The sequence below is a fragment of the Athene noctua genome, chromosome 3 (genome assembly GCF_965140245.1).
Source record: "Athene noctua chromosome 3, bAthNoc1.hap1.1, whole genome shotgun sequence".
Classification (NCBI taxonomy): domain Eukaryota; kingdom Metazoa; phylum Chordata; class Aves; order Strigiformes; family Strigidae; genus Athene; species Athene noctua.
The window spans coordinates 65,941,222-65,968,398 of NC_134039.1; the positions used below are offsets into that span (position 1 = coordinate 65,941,222).

The 27,177-nt window shown below is 42.0% G+C and overlaps 1 protein-coding gene across 5 annotated transcripts; it reads right to left on the reverse strand.

The window, feature by feature from the left end:
- Positions 1-1,660: 1,660 nt before the first annotated feature.
- PANX2 (pannexin 2) lies at positions 1,661-26,498 on the reverse strand. Of its 5 annotated transcripts, XM_074903238.1 has the most exons (5): positions 26,004-26,498; positions 25,265-25,583; positions 5,314-6,765; positions 4,272-4,345; positions 3,338-3,440 (listed from the first exon to the last, which is right to left on the reverse strand). In XM_074903238.1, exons 2-4 carry the CDS (start codon positions 25,488-25,490, stop codon positions 4,314-4,316), a joined length of 1,710 nt encoding a protein of 569 aa, XP_074759339.1. In that variant the 5' UTR covers positions 25,491-25,583; positions 26,004-26,498; the 3' UTR covers positions 3,338-3,440; positions 4,272-4,313. The 5 variants fall into 5 exon arrangements, 4 of the variants coding, with proteins under 4 accessions (XP_074759336.1, XP_074759337.1, XP_074759338.1 ...); XM_074903235.1 differs by lacking the exon at positions 4,272-4,345 and having other exon boundaries at positions 1,661-3,440; XM_074903236.1 differs by lacking the exons at positions 4,272-4,345; positions 26,004-26,498 and having other exon boundaries at positions 1,661-3,440; positions 25,265-25,665.
- Positions 26,499-27,177: the final 679 nt, after the last annotated feature.

A 27,177-nucleotide genomic window follows, 5' to 3' on the forward strand; every position in this document is an offset into this window, starting at 1 on the left:
CTCAGAGCTGGGTGTCTGACATCAGCAGCCTCTGGATTGTGAAAGAGGATGCTGCAATGCCTCTGTAACACAACAGAAAGCTATATGCTGTCCTTTCTTTAAGCTGGTCCAGTTAAGTCCGATACTGATTTCTACAAGGGCACCAACAGATCCTAAATCAATAGAAACCAGCAGTATCATGGAGAATGACAGTGTGTCCACACAAACTTGAGTCCTCATCTTGAATGAACAGGGGACATGTGCACCTTAGTGGGCAACCCTTCCTAGGAAACACCACCCTCATTAGACTGTTACATGTACCTGCCCAAGGACCCAGCCCTGCATTTTCGCTTAATGAAAATCCCTCTAGTTATTGAATGTTGCTGTTTTCAATGTACTACACAACACCTGGATCCTTAGTTTTCAGACATTGTCTGCTTTGCCTGACACTGGTGTGTACGTATGTTGGTATATCACTTTAGCTACAGACCTGTACGACTGACATATTTCTTAATGTGTGATATCAAGTGGAGAGCAAACAGGCAACCCCAAGGATTTCCCCATGCATTTGTAACACTGTCAGCTGAGCTGCCAACCAGGAAAACCTCACCACGTTGCCTTCTGACAATTGAAAGTACAGTGGCATAAGGGACTTGCATCTCTTTACATCTGGCCTCAGGGTCCTAGTCTTCAACTCTGCTTTTATTAACAGGTTCCTGATTTTCTTAAAGAAATTTCCCATAGTTTTTTCTAATTATTTACTGGTGTTTAACAAGTACTTAACTCTAATGGTTTTAAATTGCCTGAAAAAATAATTCTAACTACATTCTAACTACAAGTATCCATCTAAGTGAATAGGATGTAGTGGGACATTCGGCTCACCTCCTATCTCTATGTGCCATTGCTCTCAGGTGACTCTGAAGGGATGGCAGTGACCCATCAGGCCAGGCAGAGACCTTGCTTGCAGTCCTGTCATGGGTAATGCTCCACTCCTAGGCTGCCTCGCTGCAGAATGCTTCCTCCTGTACCTGGGGTAGAATGAGGCCCTGGCTACACAGGTGCAGATTTGTTATTTAAAAAGTCACACCAGTTTATCAGTCATGCAAGCAGTGGTGCTGAACACCCTGCAGCTTCTGTTCGAGCATGTTACAAGAGGAGTGATGAACCTTCAGCCCTGGAGGCACAGGGAGCATACAAACTGCGCTGATCCCTGCTCATCCCGCGGCTGCCTCACGCAGGCAGATCTGCTGTGGGCTGCAGGAGAACATCGACATCCCCAGAGCTGGAAGGAGACAAGCCAGCAGGAGTTGTTGCAGCCATCATCCCAGCTGCCGTGGCCCCAGCTCCATGTCCCCCATCAGCTCCACACTGCCCTGTGCCAAGACCTCAGTGTTACAGCCAGGTCCTTCATCTGTCCCCAGAACCCCCTCCCCTGTCTGTGGTATGTGCCTTGTGGCTTGCTGCCTTTTTGGTATTTGGCTGTTCAGGTCAAAAAGGATGGGCATAACTGAGCTAATGCAGGGGGGAATGGTAGCTTTACATGCCCCGCCTACTACTTATAATAGAATCCCACTTGTACATTACTAAGCTAGGAAGTAGTACACATTAAACTATTCAGAATAATAGGTATTTATTTTCAGTGCTATTTTAATTAAATATTGGTATAATATATCCATGTCTGAGGTAATAAATTAAAAATAAATTCAAGATTTCAGTCCCATATTTGTGCTGCATATTTTTTTCTACCATTATATATAATTTTGAAGCAAACACACAGAGTCCATAATTCTTAATGCAGCTAGGAATATTATTTTAACACAGTCACTTTTTGTTTCACTATTTTTGCTGAGAATGGTTATTGCATGATACATTTTTAATAGATGTTTTAGTTATACTAGAGTTTTCTATTAAATCACACATACCGTAGTTATAGGAAGATGGGCATGAAGATGTGCTTTGAGCCAAGGAAGGCAAATATTGAATCAGAGTGCTAGCACATACTGAAGGATTATTGTCTGCCTGCACTAAAGCCCAGTTCCAGCAAAGCCATTTCAGTGTGTGCTTAGCTTTAGACATATGAATAGTTTCAGTGCCATCATGGCCTTAAGTGTTTGCTGAATCAAGGACTAGCCAAGTCTGCAGACAAATTCAGACTTCTTCAACTGTGTGTTATTTGAAAACAGTTTTGCTGGTTTCATATTTTGTAAGATATTTTGTAACGACCTTCCTAAGATTTTTTGTATCAGTGAAGCACCCATGAAAGTTTCTAACCTGGTTCATAAATACACTATGAAAAAATAAGCAGCTACAATGACTCTTTTCTACACATTTTGTTAAAAGCAACACCTGGTTTGAAAAGTTATTAAAGTAATTCTTCCCATGGTAAAATATATTTAAAAAAATAAACTCTTCATCATCTTCCATCAAACATATAAGCTTGTTCAAGGGCGGGGCATACCTCAGGTATTTTCATTTATAAATGCAAAAGATTGAGTGTATCAATATTTTTGCACTTAAATGCTGGTGGTAGTAAGGCCCTTTCAGCTAAGTCTCCATCAAGCCCAACATTAGTGAGCTAAAGAAACAAACAAACAAAAATTTTGCTTGCATATAACTTTTTCATAATCCTGAATTGAAAACAAATCCTCTCTGCCTAGAAAAAACTTAACTGCTGTAAGTCTGCTGTCATTAAAAAAGTATACCTCATCTCCATGTTGTTTTAACTTTAATCATTGATTCTTAATGCAAAGGATTTAAACACTCACTAAAATTGCTGTGGCATGCCATCAGACTCTTAATGTTCATAAATTGTGCTAATTCCCATTTAAATCAGGAAGCTATAGTTTAGAGCTAGAGCTAATGGTTGTCTTGGTGTTAAAGGTCTGTTTCCACCAGATTTTCTTTATTCTGTTTTGCAAATGACTGACAGTGCTCATGATGTGAACCTGAAAAAACGTTTGGTGTTATTACCAAAAGCTATAGGCTGTGTGAAAACTCTCCATGCTCATGCAGTGAACTGCATTGTTGCGGGAACCACGGTCCACACTGCAGTGCTCTTGGGCCTGGCCATGAGGGCGCAGCTGTGCAGCCCGGGGGTCTTCAGTACTCCACCGAGCTCACGATTGCCATCGGTTCATCGAATGTTGCCAACCTTATCTGCTTTGGGGTAGGGATGGAGAGAATTTCCCCAGTGTCAGTTGGTGAGTGAATACCATTGTCTATTATGTTTGAAACTTCCTCCTCATGATCCTCGTACAGTGTGTTGATGTGCAGCAAAGGGTGGGCTGGGTTGCAGTTCAGTGCAGGTGTTGGCTCTGGCTTGACTTGGTTCAAAGTCATACTCGTTGCGGCAGCTGTTGTGGCTATATGGTTGTGGTTACATGTGACAAAAGCCCCAGCAGCAGGCACAGTTCTGCATGTCTCAGATGAGTAGAGGATCTCTTTTGCAGGATGAGGGGTGTCTAAAAGAAAACAAAACAGCCATTTAAAGGACAGGTAGTCTTTCACCCTTCCAGCCCATCAGAGGGGAGTGTCCTGAACCAATAAAAGTCATTGGCAGTTTTGCCACTGTGGGAGCAGGAGTGGACTCAGAAACGAATTTTCTTGGGACTCTTGGAGAAATCCAACAGGACCGTTTCAAAACAACAGGGTTGTAAGCTCAGGGAAACAGGACAAACAACAAATGGGTTTTGTAAATCTTGCTCTTTTTTACGCATGCTCATGCTTCTTTATGTGAATGGTATTTTCGTAAAATGAACAAAAAAACAACTGCAAAGTATCTTTTATTCCCCTCTACAGTCTGGCGGGTGTTTTATAAATGTTATGATTTAATGTTTTGACAAACATTATGACTGTTGAAATCCACAGGATGGAATACAAAAAGCACTGATATTTTCAATGGGAAAAACTAGTGGTTTACACATTGTAAGCCACTTGTCTTTAGAAAGAACTCAGCAATTTGACATTAACTGATGTCTCTTTCCAGAAATTACAAGTTTACCTTACCTGATGGACTGCAATGTAGGTCTAACTCAAAAGCAAAGCTGAAAATTTTTAATGGGAATGGGGAATAACAGACCCCCAAAACTACAGTAATTATTTTTTGCCCTTAAAATATTCAAGCACTAATTTAGATGAAGGTAATTGAGACCAGAAAACCCCAGTAGTTTTGAGGAGTTGAAATCAGAGCAGGTGACTGGATAAGGAATGCTGTAGAATAGCTCACATGCACATTGGGGAGTTGGAGGGCTCTAAGGAGCATAGGGATTTGGAAGTGACAGAAACTTTTATACCTCAAATCACTTCTTTGCTGGGCAGTGGGGTGACGGTAGCTGTCAGTCTGTCGAAGCCCAGAGGGAGGTCTTAGCTTGTAATGAGATGAGAGCCATTGCTTTAAGTACATACAAATCTTTCTGTAACTTCAATTGCATAGTGCTTCTTTCTTATGTTAGTAGCTTACAAAAACACACAAGATATCTGTCTATCAGTTTATCTACTGATCTATAATTTTTTTTAATGCTCACACGGCTTTCCATATCACTCTAGCACCTGACAATTACTGATATATTTAAAACACTCCTTTGGGGTAAGAAAGGGACAGGATTTCCAAGACACACAACGGAAACTGAAGCACATAAAGAGCATCTCATGAGAGGCCACATGGGAAGGGAATGGCAGAATTTCTACATCCCTGACCAGCACCCACACTTCAGACCAATCCATCCTCTGGCCCACATGAGACAGAGGGCAATTTAAAACATCTCTTGCATGAAAAACAGTATCAGTGATCTGAGTTGTGATTTTCTAGGTGACAAACACATCCCAACCCCTAAAAATTGGTAGTTAAAAAGAATTCTTGCTACAGGCAGCTTTAACTGCTATTAGCACAGTTTCTCACCCACACCTAAGTGGCTATTACTAGTCAGAGTACTGGTCATCTACCATGGCAATTTCCATACAAGTTGAAAATAAGCAGGTTTGAAACATGTCAGGTGCTGGTAGAGCAGGAAGGGTATCACAAGAAGCCAAACTCTCATTTCCTTAGCAAGGCATGACCACATTTGTAATTGTGAAAATCTGCTTACGTTTGAAAAATTACCTGCACCAACAGCCTACAGGCTGTTTTGTACAGCTCTACCTGTAATAATCCTTATCCTCCACGTAGGTGTTAAAGAGAGAGAACCTCTCTTTCTGAGGCCTGCAAGCCCTAAGATTATTAGCTATCCCAAAATCTAGCAAGGTAGGTCAAACAGTTCAGACAAGCTTTGAGTTCCTGAAGATTGCTATGCAAATTATGGTCTGTGGAGGTGGTATGGGCATTATGGCATACTGTACCTTTGAGAGAGGAGGTAACATGTACTACAACATTCTCTTCCTGGTTTAAAAATCCACCCTCTTGGCTTTTTGATGTAGGCATCGAGGGGATGGCTTGAATCTCTGGCTTGGGTTTTTTGCTACTAAGTATATACGGATGAACATCCAAGGAAAAGTGTCGTGTGTGTTTTTTTTCACTGCTTGTGCTTGGGATGGTATTTGGCTCAGTTTTATGAGCTGATGATTGCTGTGAGGTTTTTGCAGCGGACTCTAACAAAGGAGCTATAAGGCTATCTGTTGCTGTTTTTCTCCGCACAGGCTTCGGCTTTTCAGGTTTATGGTTTTCAACCTTCATAATGGCTAACTGTTCCTTGAACGGTTGAGGAAGGGGATTGGTAGTTGGGATCCATTTCATCTTCTTCCTTGGTCTCTTAATGATGAGCTGCTCATTAGCATCAATATCTGCTGGATCAACGCTTGGGTCTATCGTTTGGATCCCTGAATCACGCATGGTTGGAGTGGCATCATGATTGGACTGGGCCAATGCTGCAAGCAGCTGGCGCACCACATTGTCATACATCAGATCGCTTTCATTTGTAATAAAATCCAGACGGTTCAATGATTTTATGTGGTCCCGATTTTCATTACAAAACATGGCCAAAATATTGATATCACAAAACTGGGACTTCTGCCACTGTTTCTTGGTCTTTATTCCAACTTTGTTCAGTTTATCAAATATGAAGTTAGACTTGCGAAATATGAAGAGGTGAATTAAGTTGATGAGAATTATCAAGTTCATGAAGCAGAGGAGAACGATATCTACACCAGCAATAATCCGCTGGAGCTGGACAGATGGCAGTTTACAGTTCACTCTGATGTGCAATTTGGAACTGCTTGTTTTGTCTGGAGGCTCTCCTAGTGCACATGTAAATTCATTTTGCTTCTGTGTAGCATAGTAGGTGGATAAGTATGTAATTGGTATAATACTTAAAAAGATGATGAACAAATGTCTCGCTAGGTAAAGCTTAGCTAAAAAGTTACTTCGTCCTCTTCTTTCCAGGTATTTCTCAAACAAGTTCTGTTCAGGGCTTTTTTCCTTCTCTGCGTTCTCAATGATTTCTCTCTTCTCTCTCTCGGTGATCCCTGGGCCTTTGGACTGAATCTGTTTCTCTATTTTTGGTGCCCGCCCTTCAGCTGCACGGTGGTAGCAGTTATCGATCTCCTGAAGCAAAAAATTAAGCTCTGAAGTCAGTCGGGTGGAGGCCAGAAATTCCCAGCCCAGAGCTGGAATGTACATTATCCCAGCAAAAGCCAGCAGTGCATAAGGTAGGAACTTATGCTCAAACAAGGAGGGCCAGTGGCTGGCATCAACTCCTGGCAAGGCATCTTTTAATTCTGTCCAACAATATCCTCTGGCATACAAGGCTTGATCGCGGGTGAAGTTGTGTGGTGTATAACAGTATATTGGCTCCTCTGTATAACAGAGAGAAAAGTCACTGCTGTGCATTTAACCTACAAAAGGAGCTCTGGAAAATAAACATTTCAAATTATATCAATTTTGGTTTACTGTATCTTTGCATGACCGTTAAGCCCTCCATGTCTGTTAGACAGCTCAGCCTGCACACATCTTCACAAGTCCCAGGCAAAACAATTTACCTGGAGGTTTTAGAATGAACCTGAGCTAGAAATGTCAGCAAGAAATATGTATTTTGGTTTAATCACCTCTCTGAAAACAATATTCTAATGAACTATGACCTATACTCTGTAAAGCTAAAAGTCCTGATATCCACTATACAGCAGCTGAGGATGTTATGTGCAAATGCTGAAAGGCTCATTTAAGTGAAGTTAAACTTTCATCCCAGCTAAATATTCTTCAAAATAGAAAAAAGTTAGATGTAGCTGAAGGCAGGTTTTTAGTCCTTATTAACAAAGTCTACCCATTGGATACGGTAGAAAAAATTAAATCTTAAAGACATACAAACATTTAGTCAACTGTGTCCCTCCCAGCTAACACTCTTGAGTTAAAGTGTTACTGACCAGGACAGAACGTGGTGTTAACTGTATTTATCACTATGAAAATTTAATTCTACATTTGAAACTGTAACATTGTTTTTTACACAATGTGCAATTAAATGGTGGAATTTGCTGTCATACAGTATTATGGAAGAAACAAACACTGTGGATTAAGAAAGCAATCAGACAAAATAATGTAAGAAAAACTATAGGATTATTAAATACACAGATAGCGATGCAGTTTTTCTCTCAGGACATGTTTAAGCCTGTCCACAGGCTGCTGGAAGGTGGAAGGGTTTATCGAAGGAATTAACACCATATGCTTGTCTATTTTAACACTCCTTCCTAAGCATTTGGTTTTTGCCATCATCAGAGAAAGGATGTGGGGCTAAAAGGATTTTTGTCTTGACCCAGTAGATAAGTTATGTTCTTATACAATTGCTTTTCTAGCAATACAAGAAAGACAGAAAAACTTGTCAAAGTTGGAACAGTATTAATTGCCCAAAGAACAGTGACCATTATCAAAACACCGTCTTCAAAGAAGATCATATTTTCATGTTTTGGCAGGTAGAACAAAGGGAATATATTTTACAGTGTTCTGGTATACCTTTAAAAAACTTCCTAAAATGGAAGAAGGCATGTTCTCTTGAATTGAGAATAGCTCAAGAACACCAAGTTTGCTGCAGTTCTGAACACAGTCTAAAATTCAGATTGACAACAGCACACTGGAAGAGACTGGTGGTACTGTTATCTTAATAATAATACAAATCATGGAGAGAAATAATATTATGTCATTTGATGACAATAAATAAAATATTAAAAATTATTAGGCAAGCAAAACCCTAATCCTTTTGGCTTAACAGAGTACTCCTTACTTGACCAACTACTTCTCATATGAGAGCAAATCAAAAGCATTTACTAGTTCTTTGGTAAAATATTGAGGTGTAAACCTCTTCTGTGAGACCTCTACAGAGATCTTATGTGCGGAGGACTGCACAAAAAAAAATTTTTTTTAAGGTGATTTGGTATTATTTTCTAAAAATACAACCAATTTAAACAGCTTATAGAATAAATGATGCTATCCAAGACAGCGTGTAAAGTGAGTAAACCCTGCAAATTCTTTAAAATCACTTTTGAAGACTATTTTAAAACAATCTAACTTTAACCTCAGAGGAGAGCTTAAAGCATTCCAGTGTTACACAGCTTCCCATTTAGACTGGTTTTGTGTATTTACAACCATGTGTTACAAGAAAAATGCTCATTGACTCTCTTGGTTTTGGTAATTACATGCCCTCCCAACCCTTCTCATGAAGGGATGCATACAAAAAATTTCAGTTCCTACTATCAAAGAGTTACTGTATGATTTCCCAGGAGACAAAGTAGATTCCTATGTGAAAATATTCCCATGGGAAAAAAAAAAGGCAAAGAAGTGTGGTGCATTTTTTGTAAGCAGAAATATTTTGAATCGGTTGTCCCCAAGCTCAGAAGAACCTGCCAATATGAAACCCAGTTTCCTGTGACATACATGCGTTCATTTCTCCTGGGTCTCAACACCAGGAACACTTGGGAAGATGAGTATTCATACAAATCATCCATAAGGATTACACTTGGATTCATGTATCAGTTGCTACTATCAAATAAACCAAACAGTTCTCTTCACTGAGACCTGAAAGCTAAGGCGACTTCTTCCAAAATTGTATACATACAGTAACAATGAAACATATATTTATTTTATAAATAAAAAAGGAAACAAATCAAAATGTCTTAACATTTACGTTTATGTTGGACAGATCACTTAGAGACTATCTCTGCACTCTATCCACTGTCACTGCTTCAGTGAGAAAAGTCTGAAGAGCTTCATTAGAGGCTACTTCAAAAATGGGGCTGCCCAGCCCAGGAAAGAAAGCAAATGTTATTTTACAGGAATTTGCTTCTTTTTCCTATGTTAAACATTTTTTTAGCTGCTCCCATTGCCTGGTAAATTGTGAGAGATCTCTTAATTTATTGGGATTGCTGACCATGGTGCTCCACTCTTAATCAATGTTTTGTTATTTGTTGATGCTAGTCCAGTATTTTCTTTGCATGTTTGTTAAATTGACATGATTTTAATTATATGCCATGCAAATCCCAAGACCTTGCAGATGAAACCTAATCCTCAGTGAAGTCAGTGGGATTTTTGGTAAGTGATTGAAGTGGGGGCAGTGGGGTTACAGTGCAATTTTATTCAAACTTTTTTTTTTCTGAAATGTTTGAGCCATACTCACTGTCACTGAATGCCACTAATTTGGTAAAGTTATTCCACAGCAGAATTTAGTTTAACCTTCCCAGCATAGGACTTCACTCTCAAGCCACAGCATCAGTCTTAGAAACCTCATTCATCTTAGAAAACAGTCCACACAATGGAGAAGAGAGAAATACCCTTCCAGACAATGAATGATTCAAAGCAAAAGACTAATGTAGTTGTTGCCTGGAGGAGCCTGTCTCTCTTCATTGACAAAAGGCTGCCAACCAAGATTGCCACTAGGTTTCACTTAGCTTTTGTGAATGTTACTTCTCAGTCTGTAGCAGCATTTAACCTGGCATTTAGCACCATGAAGGTGTTTGATCCCATCATAGCAAGAACCTGTTTCTCCCCTACTGCAATCTGTGTCAATCAGGAATAAATGAAAAAGAAAGGCACCATGTCAATGGTTATGTTGGTTTGTTATGAAAAATGGCAGTAACATATGGCTGGATCTCAACATGCAGATCCGATGAGGACAGGGGAGTAAAAGGTTGCTCTCACACATACAGCTCACTCTAGCAGTGACGGCCCTGCTTAATGCAGCTTCAAGAAGGCATAGCAGATGTATTTTTTTTTATTTTACAGTGTTCTCCTGATAGGTAAGTAGCATTAAAAAAAAGGCTGTAATAGTGTTAAAATCGTAGCTCTGACATTGGATCATGCAACATAAAAAAAAATTTATTTGCTTTTAACTTTGTATTCATAATATAGAAAGTTTCTACTGATATTCTTATTTTACTCTGAAAATCCTCAAGCAATTTAGGAAGTTTCTTTTTCATATAACCACTCCAGCCACTGTGAAATTCAGCTTTTTCCCATGACTCTGCAGTTTAATTGCACATGGTGTAACTATTTAATTGTGTAGGAAAAGACAATAGAGTAAGATGCTGTAAAGAAAATTTTTTAAAAAGCTTAGGATACATTATTATAGCTGAGTGGCTTTGGTTGTCTTCTCAATGTTGTCTAGGCTTAAACCCATAAATATAATCTATCCCTTTACTCTCCTTGATAGATACATTGTTGTGAGCCCAAGAGACAGAAATTCCTACCAAAAAAACAGAGAGCAAGGTCATAATCTCCAAAATAATCTTTTGCCAGTTTCAAACAATAATGAAAAGGTGGTCAGGGTGGACATGTATGTGTGTACACATGTGCATCTGTAGTAAAGGAAAAAAAAAAAAAGCAAGATAACTAAGCTGTCATTGTTACTGGTGACTGGAATACTAAACTCAACTTTTCTGCATTAAATGTGATGGCTTACTGCAAGATTTTTGTTTCTGATGCTCAGAGTAAAATCTCAGTAAGTTCAAAGTCTAAAGGTCTGCCCTTAGGTTCACCTACACAAATGTGTTAACTGCATGCCAGAATATGAAGTTCAATTTCAGAAAACATCACTAGGAATACCTAAGAACAAATCCTGTCTTCAGTAATACTTTCCTACAGTCACTCATTGCCAGGAAATGTTCCTTTTGAACAATTTTTAATAGAATAAGTAACCCTGTGCTAATGCTGTGCAGAAAAAATTACTAAATTAGAAAAACGTCCTTGATGTTAATATATTATAAAGTATATTAATATTTTACGTCATACTGGCTTGAGTATAAAGATGCATACTAAGAAGGTTAGCTTCCCTTTTTTTCAATACTGTTAGATGATCACAGGAGCATTACATCAGATGTTTTCAACAGTTGTACATAAATATTATTTTGCTCACTGTGCATGTAAGTAGTTTCCAGAAGTCCACAAAACTATTCTCATGAATAAGGTAAAAGAGACATCTCACTGAGTTTTTTGCAAACAAGATGAAATAACACAGAATCACTTAGTTGTGTAATACAATTGTGTTATGCCACTTCAAAAATTAAAATCCCTTGGCAGCTAAGTTTTTTCACATGCTCGCATTCCGTACCATCTCATCCCATCAATTTAAGTACTATTTAAATGGAGAAAAATTACTTGCAGGAAGTACTGTGGTACAAAAGGCATACTTTAGGGGAATGAAAGAGAGTGCATGGCTGCGAGAAGAGGGCCAAGGTAAGGAGAGGGATGAAGAATGGGCTGGGCTCAAAAAACTCTTAAGAAAGAATCTAAACAGACAGTATGGAAAGAAGGAGCGAAGGTAAAGTATGTAAGCTAGGAGCTGCCAAGTCTGCTGCCTGTTAGTAAAAGGCTCTGAGAAATGCTTGTGGGCTTTCTGCAGGCTCCCACTCCTGCTGTTCCCAAGTCAACGTCAACCACCTCCTTTGAGTGGGTCCCCCACCTCCATATACTTTAGTATACATTCAGCTGCCCTCTTCAAGAGCCCCAAATTAAAGACTAGTTGTCAGGCTGCAGGTGCTAGGCATGAAAATATGTTAGATAAAGAAATCTCCTACTTAATTTCAACCGAGAGATAAAATACTGTAAATTCTGAAATTCCTCAAGTGAGGGTCTGGGGTGCTGATGTTTGGAGTTGGAACCCCTGTGACACTTCCCACTGCAAAAAGCAAATCTCAGACCTGGAAGTGGGGTTACCAATGGGAAAATCTGGTGACGCTGTTCTAGACCATTCCCTGAAGTTAAACCCCAATGCAGAATCATGGAAATGCTGGAAGGAACCTCAGAACTTACCATGTCCCACATCCTGCTCAAAGCAGGGTAAAGACTGAGTTCAGATCAGTTTGATTAGGGCTTTGTCAGGCTGAAAACCTCCTAAAATGGAGACTACACAAGCTTCCTGTGCAACCTTCTCCAATGCTTGATTGTCCTTAAGGTGAACTTTATTTTTCTTTAGGTTATGTCCAGCAAGAACATCCGATTCATGCAGGAGTAAATTTCTCACCTTTGAGAAATGGCCATTTCCAAAAATGAATGCAATGACTGGTTGTACTAAGGACACATTAGGTAAAATATGGCTAGAAGGCTATCACTGAAATACAAGTGGCTAGAGCTCAGGCCTCAGTAATACATCCCAAGAGAAGGAAGAGATATCAGCAGCACAGTTCACCAAGGAGGCTCTGTGTGTGTGTGCACGCACACATGCATGTATGTGGATTTGCCTATCTATAAAAAAAAAAACAAACCACTTGCAAAAAAATGTGAGCTGGTGTATGGTACACAGAAATGACACTGTCAAGAAGGCATGGTGAAGCTGTAGATATGTATCACTTGCCGCCACCTTTGCAAAGCTCAAGTTTTTGTAAGTCTTCCTGGGAAAGTGAGTGAATTGCATCTAACACACTCACTTGGTCCTTAAAAAAAAAAGATTATAAAGTCAATCTCTTAGTATTCAACACTGTAAAAAATTAGACCTGCTCCTAAAAAGACATAAGTGACTTCATGCATTGGGCAGTTCCTTTGCAGCCAATGGGATTACTCACAGTGCATAAAATTTGGCATGTGCATCTCTCTTTGAAGAACTAATGCTCTAGGGGTCAATTTCAAGCTTCTGAAATATTATTATGAGCAAAAGTTATTTAAATAAATATGGACAACACATTTACAATGCTTTTGGTAGCCATTAAAAAGTAAGAAAGGAAAATATTCATAATAAACAGTATATGCCCCTATGTAAAAGGGCAAATGAGTTTTCACACCTACCGTATTCTCAGTGAAATAAAGTATATTCACCCAAAGCAAAATATAAACCATAATAATAAAATATGTATGTCTCCAGTGACCTCCAGCTTTTCGAATTTACTCCAAAAAAAGAAAGGACCCCTCATTAATCTTCCAACTGAGTTGCATGATTTCAGCATTCTAGTGCAATAATTCAGTAATGCAGAAGAAATAACACAATTTTCTAACAGCAGACAGAAAAAAAAAGGAAGAAAAGAACCCAGTTTTCAGAAAAGATAATTAAAAAATGAAAAAAGATTTGAATTCTTATGCTTGCTACAGCAACACAAAGGTAAGTATGCCTCTTGTGCAAAAATTTCAGCTGGAGCACCATGTTTCTACATGGGTATAGGCAGCAGAAGCGGTGCTTAGGTGCTGCTGAACAGGCTGGATCTCCCACCTCCTGGACAAATGCCTAAACCCTCATATTGGAGACCTGAATTAAGTATCAGGTTAAATATACTACAGACTCCACTGAAGGCTTAGTGCTTCCTAGCAATTGGCTTTCTGCCCTCTTGAAGAGGGCTGCTAAACCATCCTCATGCTGGTGCCCAACCTGCCTATGAAGAAAAGCTGGCACTCCAGTCAAGTTCTCTGAAGCACTCCTTGTACAGTCCTCACCACCTGACTCTAAGGAGAGATTCAGTGTTTAAGTAGAATCTCTGAACCTCCCTGTTCATCAGATGCCAGAACACAAGTTTCTAACACCCAAGATAAATGAGAAACTCCCTGAATTCCGCAATAAATGCCAGTATTTGACAAGGGTACTGTTCTCCCTACATTTTGTCACGTATGTGTAAGCAATCAGACATACATGCCTCATTCATCTTGGGTACTGAAAGGATTGCACAAGAAAGCTGGAAGTAAATTGTTTATTTTGAGAAACAGAAATAATTTATTTAGTAGTTTTTCAGCAATTTTTAAATGGAAAAGAAGGAATGCCCTGATCCTCTTCTCTCTGGAAAAAAAAAGAACAAAAAACATTCATGTTACTGAGGTTGAAGATGTAGTCTAAGCAAGTATAACATTATCTGAACAGTATACAGGTTTTGCATCTCAGTCACACAGTCCACAAGGAATATGTAACTCTCTGCTTTGAATGTGATTTTATAAATGCTGGCTAATACCCAAATTATTTCACAGCCAAAGGAAAAACTAACTCCCTTAATTTAACAGGTTTATTTCAACTACTTTATTTAAAGGGTATTTAAAGGTTAGAAATTAGTACAGCATGAGGATGGATTCCTGAAATTACTTCTGTGTATCAACTGTAGTCATACATTCCTATTTAACTCACTGATTTCACTCATATGAATAAGAAAACATTTATCAAACTAAACCTTAACTTAGCCAGCTAATTATTAAGAACTATTACTTTTATCAAAACAAAAAGACAATACCTTTACCTTTCTTAGGGAATATTCTTTCCAAATCTGAATATAGGTTCCATGCCCATGAAGTCTTCCTAAGGTACAAATTTCTCCATGATCAACAAGGTAAGGTATAGCCTTTTTTGCTCACTGTCTGAAACCACTTGTCCTGTTTAAGAAAAAGACCTTGAAAAGAAAGTCCCTGAAGAAATGAGACCGGAAACCACTGCTGCTATTAAGTTTTACTGGCTTATACTCTAGAAGGATTAGTCATAATGGGTGAAATGTAGATAAGCAGTTTCAAAGACTGATAGGTATTGGGTTACCCACAGGGGTAACTGCAATGTAAAGGCAGCAGCAGGTGTCCCTATATTTACAATTTGGGTCTTTTTTTCCTTGCAGGACTCCTGCTTGAACTGCATATATTTTGGATCTGCAAAATCAATAAATTAGTAATGCAATTTCCTAGCATATATGTAAGTTTACAGAACTATATTTCCCATATGTAATAAACATTGGTCTTCTAAAATTAGCTGGTACGCTGAAGTTCACTTACCAGCAATCTGAGGCTTAAAGACTTGTAACGCCTGCCCAGGTTATTCAGGAGATAAAGATACCTACTCCTACTTGGTTGATATGTTGAAGTCTGTTGGAGAAGGTTATTCCAGAAATGGCAACTGTTATGCAGAAGGTGCAGAAACACCTAAGTGAAATCCCTTAGGCTGCTCCTATAGAGGAATGTTTCCTCAATAATGAGCTACCATCCACCATGTGATGGCCATGCAGTATGGTGCTAACGTCACTGGAAAGAGAGCTTATTTATAGTGACTGCACTGTCGAACATCACTAGGAGCATTTCTTCCTGTGATCAAGAGAGCTCTGTGAAAACACAGAAAACACCTGGAAGGAAATTACAATGCTTATATTTGTACATAGAGGTACTGTATTGTAATGTTGCTTTGTGTTATGTTAAGATTTGAGGGAAGGTTAGATCTGAATTTAAAAGACTGTATTCATCAAAATATAATTAATGAAATTCAGCCATGCAGACAGTCCTACAAAAGAGATATGAATATTTACTGCTAAATTTAGCGCTTACATGAGGAGGTGAGTGGAATTTTAGTGACATACAGATCTTCTGCACAAGAGAAGAAGTAATGTGTGAAAATAAGTGTTTTAATGTTTTCCAAAGATCAAAAAAAATTTTGTTGGCAATTCAAAAATTCCCCTCTAGAGATGGAACCCCAAAGCAACTACACAAGCATCCAGACACTATAATAATGTGGACTAGAGTAACATCCAAAATAAACTGCAAGAACATGTAAATGGCAAAGTGAAATGAATTATGGAAATCCAGTGAAACCAATGATACATAGACAAGGGTGGCTTCTTAAGTCAAGAGTCAAGCACAAAATACAAACACAGGAAGCAACAGTAAACAGCAGGTTTGTTCTATTGCATTATTATTATTATTTAACAACTACAGATGAAAAAGATGGCTTGCATTAAGTACCTCTTGGCATAACACAGCACCCAGAAAACTTCATATTGAAAAAGAAGAAAACTGCCAACAGTTAGCTCATTAAGTAAGAATGTTATTTTATTAACATAGTATTTAGGAGGCAGAGATGGATGCTCTACTGCTTTTTGGAAAACTGCTACCTCCACGTGTAGAGAAATTGGGTTTTGTGACGTATCAAAACTGTTTTGATCTATCACAACAGAGCCAGGAGAATCAGTCTCTCAAGGCTTCCAGGGGCTCTGCCAGTTTTAGTGTAGAGGTCTCCTGCTCTCCTGAACAGGTCACGGACCCACAGAAGATAAGGTACCTCAACATGCTGAAATAATAACTTCAGCATATAACTAAAATGCTCCAAGAACAGTCACTGAGCTCTAAACTGCAAAAAATACACCATGCATCTCAGCATCTGGCTGCATCACTGCTCTGGTAATTTAGAATCTGGATGACAGGCATGGTGCCAGTAAAGAAAAGCAAACAGATCCCCAAACCTTACTACCATAACGAACTGCTGTATCTCCCAGTTCAAATGCAAGAATACAGTACACGCCTGGGACAAAATCCCTGATGATGTAAATAGCTGTACTCATTTTAGTGTTTTTCTTAGAATAAATTCTGTATCCTGTGAAACAAAGGGAACCTCTACAAGCATCATGCCAGTCTACTGCAAAATTATTCAGCTTTTGTAATTAAACATGTATACCAACTGAAAATGCCCACTGCAGTAATTTTTAATACTGACAGAACCCAAAGAACTCAGTGATGATGCAGATTTTTCTTGAAGAGTTGTGCAGCTCTAAGAAACAATACAAGCTGAGATTTCTTCTAGATCATTGAAATGCTGGGGTTTCAACCCCAAGCCCCAAATTAATGTGACATATGGGTGATTCCCACAGCCCTTCCCAAAGGGGGGTGAGTTTGCCTTTAGGCTTCCCTCCAGGGAGCGGCCGGCCTTGCAGACAGAGCCATTGGGTAAAGGAGCCCCAGGTGTCTGCATTCAGTAAACAAAGGTCAGGTGTCCCACTGAGGGATAAAAGCTGGGACCCCTTGCAGGCAGGGGCAGTGTCTGTCTGTGAGGTGGGTGCCCTGTGTAGAGTTCCCTGTTGGGGAAGGACCTCCTGTCTCCCTGGCACTAGGCTCCAGTCAGGTCTGGCTTTTGTAAATGTGGGCTGTGTAGAGATTCAGTGTGTGGCTTCCTTGGTCTTATGTATTTGGTTTATTGACTCAGTTGTCTCCTGTCCCTTCTATGGGAGACTGCATTTCACCATTTATTCCACCTGTTGTTGGTCATGTGGTGTCATTGTTGGGATCAGTGGGATTGATGTCAATTATGTATAACTTGACTGACTTGTTTGTACCCCCAGCGCTCACCCATGTACTGACCCTTTTGTATCAAATACAATTTGTTTATTGGTTCATCTTTATGCTGGCTGTGTCCTTTATGCTAGGCCTGATAATTGGCAAAACAATCATGGATGCATAATTTCATCTAGTTTAGGAACAAAAAATGGCTCAAATACTTCAGAGTAGCTTTGAAAAACAGTCTCAACCTTACTCATATTTAATCACAAGGCTTCCTCTTGACAAGGATAAATTAATTAAGTAGCTCATAAAAATGTATTTGACCATCTGTTAAATTGTTGAAGTTATCTGAAAGCAGGTAGTAAGCTAAATCTCATCCACATTTTGGACCTCTCCACATACATGACACTTGAGAAGATGAAGGGGTTAATAGTGCAAATGGGGTCATTAAAGTCTATATGAAAAAAGATTATGTGTATGTGTCAATGAAGTTTGAGAAATGGAATTCATGACAGAAAAGTGTCTGTAGCCACTAGGAATGATTATACATGAGGCTCATGCACTTCCTCACGAACACCCTTCTATTTAACATTCAGCTGTGTAACTGCAAATCATTAAAGGATCAAAACTCACCAAGAGCTAGCTCCTGTATCTTATGCACACCTCATGTTTGTGTGAACTGCCCTTACTCTTTGGGAAAAATTCCATTAGCAGTGCAAACAGCCAATGGCTGAACTGCAGCCAGTCTGTGGTTGCTTGTACTATTTTGGTTCTTTTTAAAAATATGTGATCATAAAGCACTTAAACACAGGTGGTACTGAGACAGTCCTTAAATTCACTTTTCACTGCTAATACCACCTCAGAACCGATTTCTGCACTGATGTTGTCATGTACATAAAACAACCTGGCCCTGTATTCTTAGTGCTAACAGTAGTGACTTGGAAAAATGTCTTCTCAACTTCCTTACTATATGTGGCTTTATAAAGTTAAAAAGAAAAAAATGGAAAATAAGATCAAAAGCCATCTATCAGATAAGTCACCTAAGCAAGCATATGTAAATATCCTGTCCACAACTGGAAACAAATACAAATTAGAAAAGTTGACCAGAAATACAAAGTAAAACTCCATCTTATAATGCAGAAATCCTCAACATATGCTATTTCAAACATACTGTAGGGTGAAATGCATAAAAAGACATTGAACTCACGCATATACTGTATTACACAGTGAAGTAAGCGTTGCTTATGCAAATGATTACAAATCAGAAAATAAAGCATAAAAACTTGAACTGACCCTTCAGTCATTTAACTTACTGTCTCCTTCCATTACTTCCTCATGAGAATTTTCTAGCAGAAGGGTGGTAGAGGGCTGAGCTACGTAACTGCTAAGAGACATAGAAATACAGTATTTATGAGCAAATTTTTGGTATTTTGTAGGCACTGTTTTATAAACCTAGCAAGAAAATCAATGCCAAAGCTTGGCTTTTGTCTAAACTATAAGTATCAACTGGATGACTGTTTTGCTTTATTTTCATAAAGTATTGGTATTTAACAGCTTCTAAGGGAAAAGGAAACATGATTGCAATATGGAAAGAATATTTCACTGTGAATAGAAGCAAGAGGCACTATGTAAGAGGGATATATTTCAGCAATCCCTGTAGTTGACCACATCAGTCCTAAAGCTTTTGAAAGTTTGGAAACCAAAATATTTCAATATTGTGAAGATAACACATAATAGAAAGAGCGACGTATTCTCCTTTGGGGCCCACCACTCTCTGGTCGCTTACACAAAGAACCTCCCACAGACATTACTGACAGCGTTGCTTCTGAACACAGCACAACATTACTAAAAACATTAAACAATACAAACAAACTAAGCAGCACATCATGAAAGCCAAGTATCTCTTCATCTACTGGATTGTGGATCAGTGTCTTGAAAGTTCAGCAAATGCCATGAGAGGCTCCGCTACAAAAGGATGCCACTCGCTGCCAGTAGCATTGTGGCCTGTCACCGAGGTCAGAAAACAGCTCTTGCTGACCCAGCAGCATCCTACTTGTGTCTGTGATTTCTGTGTACTAGTTCCATGGTAAAAACAGGAGAGGATGGACAAAAAACACATGGAACATCAAACAGACTCACTTAAAACTGGTAATGAATGTTGCAGTCTAATACTTCGCATTCTGTACATTTTAGAAAGGAACTGAAAATGGAAAGGCAGTGTGTTTAAAGGACTAATCCCTTTTTATCTAGATCCCTACCTCCCCAGACTGACCATGCCTCGACAGGAGATACTGAAACATCATAACTAAAACCAACTGCTGAACACTAACACAGACTATAGCTGGACTAGAACTACGTATCTTAGAGCCTTACCTACTAACATTTAATTATTGGTGTTTTACCATTTTTTCCACTAAATATTAGCCTAAACCTAGTCTGCTTCAACAAGGACACACTTTAAATGATTTCTTTAAAAATAAATAAATAGATAAATAAATTAAAATAACTCCAAAAGCTTTACTGTGGGAAAGGGAACAATCCAGCAGGCGCCATTGCAGCTAAAATGGAAGGACAAAAGTGACAACCTATACTTACAGGTGTACAGTCTGCTTCTCCACCAGCCAGTAGCTGGTATAGTCACCTATTCTTGTACAGAGACAGCACAGTACTACTGTATCTGAACTCTCCATTCATATTGCTTGTATTTTACTTCTGGTTTGCACAGGAATAACTAACTGTTCAAGCTGATATGGAATAAAAAGTCAGGCTTCTGGATCTTCAGGTATGAGAAATCAAGCCTCTAATAAGTCAAATACAAGCAGGGACCTTTGCAAAGCACTGCATATACATTTGCATGAGTGCTCCAGCAGATGCCCAAGAACATACAGGGTGTGATGGGGGTCACGTCACTGTTCTGACAGAAATTCAAACACATTAGTATTCATATTTAAATAAAAAAATGTAATTGCTGTCTTCAAAGCAGTAATTTCCAAACAAAACCAGAGAAAACCAAAGTAAATTCCCTTGGAACTACCAACTGCGTGCATTGTTATTCTTAAGAAGGACACTGCTACAGGAGACATTTCCTATAGCCTAAGCTGCCTTCTGTAGGCTCCTTCATCAGGGCTGATAGCCCTGTGACTCCAGAAAACTAATTATATTTAAATACAGATCCATTCACTGGGTCAGAGAAACATGCCTCCAAAACTTTCTTATTCTCAAGGTCAACATACACTGGCCCCCTAAATACAGATGTTCTGGTTTTATATCAAGTCTGTCCATGGGTGAGTTTTAGAAAGGGAAACAATATTCATTCTTTTGTAGGTGCTCATGTGGGCTTTTTTTTGTGGGGGGTCACTGACTATTGCTCCTAAATGACTTTATGATGATCTTATGTCCAGTATAAATACAGTGCATGGATTTATTTTAATTAGTTTTCTAGGGGTGTCCTTTCTGGAATACCACTGGTTTGCTTGTAAAACGTTAAAAGGAGAATTGTGAGACTTGAGAAACAATAATGTAAGAGGTTAGTGGAGTGACTTTCTTTTCTCTTATGAAAAGAAGGGCCAGTGCAAGAATTGTATCTTACTTCAGCCACCAGAGTGAAGACCTGTCCCCACTGAAATCAACAGTCACACTCTTACTCTTTTCCAGCTTGAATTTAACTCTCAGGAGAACATCCTATCAGTGTGTATGCCCTATGCCTTCCCTCTGTGGAGAGCTCAGTTTCACCCAGAATGCACTACCATCTAGTAGTGAAGCCTGGAAACACAATTTTATCTCCCCAAAAATTTTGGTTATGTTACAGATTTACAGGCTGAAAGCGAACCAAGGATGACAGCCCATTTTTTTACACTGAGTCAGATGGTAAGGATACTGTAAGCACCTGGGGCTGCATAACAGGGAGGTGGCCAGCAGGTCGATGGAGGTGATTCTCCCCCTCTACTCTGCTCTCATGAGACCCCACCTGCAGGACTGCATCCAGCTCTGAGGTCCTCAGTACAAGAAAGATCTGTTCGAGCAGGTCCAGAGAAGGGCCATGAAAATGATCAGAGGGCTGGTAGACTTCTCCTTTGAGGACAGGCTGAGAGTTGGGTTGTTCATCCTGGAGAAAAGAAGGCTCTGTGGAGACCTTACTTCAGCCTTTCAGCACTTAAAGGAGACTTGTAAGAAAGATGAGGACAGATTTTTTTACCAGGGCTTGTATGTACAGGACAAGGGGCAATGGTTTTAAATAGAAAGAGGATAGCTTTAGACTGGACATAAGGAAGAAATTCTTTATGATGAGGCTGGTGAGACACTGGCACAGGTTGCCCACAGAAGCTGTGTCTGCCCCCTCCCTGGCAGTGTTCAAGGCCAGGCTGGATGGGGCTTTGAGCAACCTGGTCCCGTGGAAGGTGTCACTGCCCATGGCAGGGGGGTGGGAACTAGATGATCATTAAAGTCCCTTCCAACCCAAACCACTCTATAATTCTATGAGATACACGTAGCAGAAGAAAAGCCCAATACCTAATTTAAAGCCTTTTGTAACACATTAAGTTCAGCTGAATTGTGATTTATTCAGAAAATCATTACAGTATCTGCTAAACAATTAGGTCATGCCTTTTATGCTACAAAACAGTAATTTGTTATGTAATTTCTCAAAAGTGATGTAAAGATCAGAACACTCCAATATGAGGACAAACAAATCACTTACATGAATAGCAAATGCATTAACCTAAACAATGACTTTGCCTATGGCACTGAAACAACATAATTAACTAAATAACTTTATCTTCACCCACAGACAAACTACACTATACAACATATTATACTACAGACATAATGATTTTTAAGGTTGTTAATTGTCATATTTTAAATAAACAACACACTCTTTCTTTGTCCTGTGCTGTGGGGCTGAACTCTGCTGTCATACGTGCTTCACTGCAGCCTCTGGCCCCTGGGAGGTCCAGGCTTCCTGGGATGACAGGGTGCTTTCTGCACACCCCCAGCGCAGGACACCCATGCTGCTCGGCCAAACAGCTCTCACACTTGTTGCACAGACTGTACAGCTGCTGCTCTTGACTATGCTTTGAAGCTACGCTTGATCCCACACACATAAACTCAAAGGTATATCAGAGAGAAAAGAGGCTCTTATCTCCTCTACACACTTGTCATGCAGATTTTTCCAATCCTCAGCAAAAAGTTTTGTGAGAAACCACTGCTTTTTGATAATTACACTTTTATGTGTCTGTCACGTTCCAAGAGCTTTATTAACACTGATTAAATAAGATCATATGGACCCCAGAAAATAGGGTTGTTCTCAGTTTAGTGGCATGACGGTAGCTTTCCATGGCTTGCACTGGATATCATTAACAGAATGAGGAATAGTATCAGATAAGCACACAAGGGCCCAAAGCAAAATTTTGGAAGCTACTATGATATTAACAACCAAGGGGCAGCAGAAGCCTTACTCAATTTCATCAGCAAAGTTTGTACTTTCACACCTATTATTTAAATTGTGCACAAGGAACAGTATCCAAAGCAAGCAAATGAAATAAGATTTTTTTCAAGATCAGTGGCAGTGCATAGGTGAAATATAACACAAACTGCAGAATCAGTAGTAAGCGTGTATCCACCTAGATTGTTGTTATTACCAGGGTCAGTGTCTCTGTACAAGCTTGACTTGGTAAAGAAGTTGAGTAAATACTGTTTTTTTAACATGTGATTCAGGTCACACTAAAATGAATGTAAGTTTTGCTGTTGAACTCTGTGGAAGAAGAATTAAATCCACTAATCCTGAGCTCTTCACTCCAAAAAGGAATCTATTTAGTTTCATCAGAGCCTTACAGTGTATTACATTCCCTTGTATCTTTAATTTTTTCCTTTTTCTCGTATTATTTTTCTAACTGCAGACCATCTGAACAAACACATGACATCATAGTGTTGTCCCACATTTTTCCAAAGACATTAAGGATGTTTTCTGAGTTGCCTTGTACGCTTTGCCCTGGCAGGACACAATAGGTTACTGCCCTTATCTTGCTGGGTCAAATGAGCATACACAGTCTGTAAGCAGACACAAATGATACTGCTTTTGTTACTTCTGAAAAACAAATTTGGAACACAACCATCAGCCTGGAGAATAGTCTTCCACAGCATAAAATGAACTCAAATGCAGAAATTCAGTAGAACCCTTCTCTTCCACATACTTCTGCGGACCACAGTTAAGACTTGTAGAGGGACATCCACTGTATTAATCTAAGTCTCTTAGACTTGAGGCTTCCTCTGCAATCCGCAGTCTCAGAGGATGTGTTCATATAGAACAAGTTACTGCTGTCTACACAAGCAGTGAGCCATCAGTGGACTTCTGATGGGAAACTTGCACAATGTAAGGGAACATATATGAAGGGGCATGACCTTTCCTGCACCCATGGTTATCTTCAGGCGTGCTGAGGTTCAAACCTGTACATCTCAAACAGTAGTAAGGCACACACATAGGTATGCAGTCTTGTGAGCTTCTGTAGGATTGCCTGTTTATTAGCTGACTTCTCTAGAAACCAGAGGAAGGGATCCCCGAACTTCTGCATTCTACAGAGGATCATCAAAGGTGACCTTGAATCCTGCCTTTCAGTTGCCAGTTTTCAGATGTTTAGCAAGCTCAGCATGCCCTGAAAATATGGTCTCTTTGAGATACTTCCAGATGACCACTCAAAAAATGAGCCTTTTCTCATTAACTGGCTGATGATCTAGAACTATATAATTGTATGTTTAAAAATTGAGGTAGACTGAAAAAGTTTTAACTATAATTAAGAAAAATTTCAAAAATCCGTTTGCAAGCAGTTATTCTAGGTAATTTAACTTCATCTCAGAACAAAAGCAAGTACTAAGGATACATAAGTGTTGGAAGTCAATCCCAAAGCAGTGTGAAAAGCAAGAGCCCGATTCTGGTATGCTTAGACTGATTGAATACAGCCAATGCCCACTAACCTCACAAGCTACAGACTGCCAGGTCAGTCCTTTATATTAAAGTGCTTGTAATTTCACATGCGTCTTCAGGTGACCTTAAAAGCAGTCATGCACTGGCAGCTACACTCACCAAGCCTGTACTTCAGAAAGTAAAACAATGTTTACATACACGCTAATGGCCCCAAAGGTGTCATAACAGTTTACCAGGTCAGTAATTTTCAAGGTTCGTCAAAACTTGACCTTCCTAGACGGGAAGGACTCCACACTGGCTTTATGCAAGATGTCGGCCCTCGACAGACACCGACCCCAGTGACTTCCACTATCACAATATGGCAAAGCGCAGTGTGCATGTCTCCATATATCGTTATTGGTCTCCATGGAAGCATCTGCCTCTCCCTAGCAGGCCAGTTAAACCCTCGTGATGTGGACGTCCGAATTAACGTCCGGACAAATGCCTGAAGTCAGCAGGGTCCAGCTCAGGACCTGCCCAGGATCCACCTCAAGGAGCATAAAACCACACCCTGTGCCACGCACCCCAGCTCTCAGCTGCAGCAGGGCGGCAGACGCCTCCCCGCCCGGGGCCGCTCGCCGAGCGGGGCGGCTGCGGTCCCCTCCCCACCAGCGGGAAGGGTGCTCGCCCGCCCGCCCAGGCGAGAGGCAGCCGCTGCCCCTCAGCGCCGGTGGCCACCGGGCAGCGGCCGCCGCCGCGACGCCGCTGCCCTCGCGGGCCCAGGCGCCAAGGCGAGGGGCGGCGGCCGCTTCCTCGGCACAGGTGACTGCCAGGGAGCGGCCGCCGCCGCGACGCCGCTGCCCTCGCCCGCCCAGGCGCCGTGGCGAGGGGCAGCGGCCGCCCTCTCAGCGCCACGGCCCCCCTCAGCAGCCGTTAGGGCCCGGCCCGGCCCTGCCCCGGCCCGCCCGCCGCCGCTGTCCCGCCGCCCTTACCGGCGAAGTTCTTGGTGAAGACGAGGGTGACGAGGAGGATGGGGATGAGGACGGTGCCGATGGTGACCACGCGGTCGAAGGGCAGCTCCAGCTTCAGCTGGAGGAGCAGAGCCGCCAGCGCGCCCGCCTTGTCATCCTGCTGCCCCGGCAGGATGAGCTCCTTCAGCTTCTCGCCCGCCAGCAGCGCGGTGGCCATGTCGGGGTGGTTATCGATAATGTGTTGCATAAGCGGCGGCGGCGGGCGGCCTCACGCCGCCGGGCCTCCGCGGGGACGGGCGGCGCGCTGCGGCGGGCTGGCTGCGGGCGGCGCCCGCCCGGCCTGCGGGGACAACACCGACAGCGGTAACGGCGGGGCCGCGGCCGGGCCCCTCTGCCGCAGCGGCACCATGTTCGGGCCGGCGGGACGCTGACCCTGCGGGGCCCGCCGCTACCCCCGGCCTCCCGCCGGGGGCGCCCCCCCGCCCACCCCCCGCAGCCCAGGGCAGAGCGGTGCAAACGGGCCGGGCTAAGGATGCGGCGGCAGCCGTGCGGCTCGAGGCAGCCTCCCTCTCCCCAGAGCCGTGCAGAGAAATGTCACGAGAGGGGGGCAACGAGAAGAGCTGCCCGGTGACAGCTATGCAATTAAACGCTGCCTCCGCTTTGCAATTCATGCGGTACAATAGCGGTGAAGCAGTCATGCAGCAAGACAGATGGGAGCTGCCTCCCTTAAAGTCTTGCAGACAAGGAAGAGGGCATTTACCTGGCAACTTCGGTTCCCTCGGTCCCCAGGGGATGGTGAGCAAAACCGATGACTTGTAAATAACAGCGGAAGCCGCAAATAAACTTGCACTGGACCTTCCTGCCGGAAAAAGGTCCCTACACCTCCACAAGTGATAAAATCGCTCCGGCTTCGGAGCGGGAGGCGAATGACGTGTTGATGCTTGTTATTGCAGCGGGTGGCTGGCGCTTGCATAGAAATGCCCGCCCGCACCAAGCAGCAGTAACGTGCAGAGCAATTCAAGAAGGGGCTTGCAGCAGTCGGGGGGAGGAGGAAGAGGAGGAGGAGGAGGCGAGAGCCGCACCGGAACGATATGCGGGAACGCAGAGGTCCTTTAAGGTTTTAAAGCGAGCAGCTGGAGCCTGCTGAGCCGGGAGCAGCGGCCGCAGGCAGCCGGTACGGGCACGACACGTGCGGGCTGCACCGCGCAACACGTTGCGGCGGCGGCCCCGGGCGGCGGCGGCGGCCGCGTCCCTGCAGGAGCCACCGCGCGGCGCCCGCGCGCATGCGCCGGCGCGGCTCTGGGGGCGCGCGGGGCCGGGCGGGCGCGGAGGCGGGGGGATAGGACGTGGGGAGCGGGGGCCCTGGAGCGAGCCTGGAGGCGGCGGGGACGGGCGACCCCGGCAGGGGGACGACCGGGCTCCTCTCCCCTCTCCTTCCCCCAGGCCGGCCGCAGCGCACACAGGGGAGCTCAGGTCCGGGTGCGGCGGCGCCTTCCGCAGCCCAGTGGCTGTGAGAAGCAGGGGATAGTGGTGAGGGAAAGGGAGACCCGCACCCGAGCGGGCTGTGCCCTGAAGGTCTTCGGCCTGCGGGCACGTCAGGATTTAGGTGCTCCCGTTAGAAACCCTTCCAGCTGCTTGCTTTATAAAGCTCTGTGGGGTTAGTCACGCCTGATGAAACAGCCCAAGGGGTAGAGAGCTTGCCAGAAATGCAGAGGACAGCTTTCAGCTTGCCTCAGCCCAATGGCGCTTAGGCCTGTACCTTCACAGAGGTGACCAGACTTTCCTGTCCATCTCTGGAACAAGCTGGAAATAGAGAACATATTATGACCCTCTGGGAAAAAGCTAGACCACACAGAATCAAAGGAGGACATACGTGCTGCATCCTAGCCGGCAGCTATGGCAGTCAGACAAAAGCTTCAGGTCACAATTCCTCC

Excerpts from the sequence above, each read along its gene's own strand:
- PANX2 (XM_074903235.1), bottom strand. The coding sequence starts at position 25,490 with ATGCAACACATTATCGATAACCACCCCGACATGGCCACCGCGCTGCTG. Across the intron at positions 6,766-25,264 it reads CTTCACCAAGAACTTCGCCG|AGGAGCCAATATACTGTTAT; the intron begins GTAAGGGCGGCG and ends TCTGTTATACAG. Across the intron at positions 3,441-5,313 it reads TGTTACCTCCTCTCTCAAAG|ACACCCCTCATCCTGCAAAA; the intron begins GTACAGTATGCC and ends GTTTTCTTTTAG.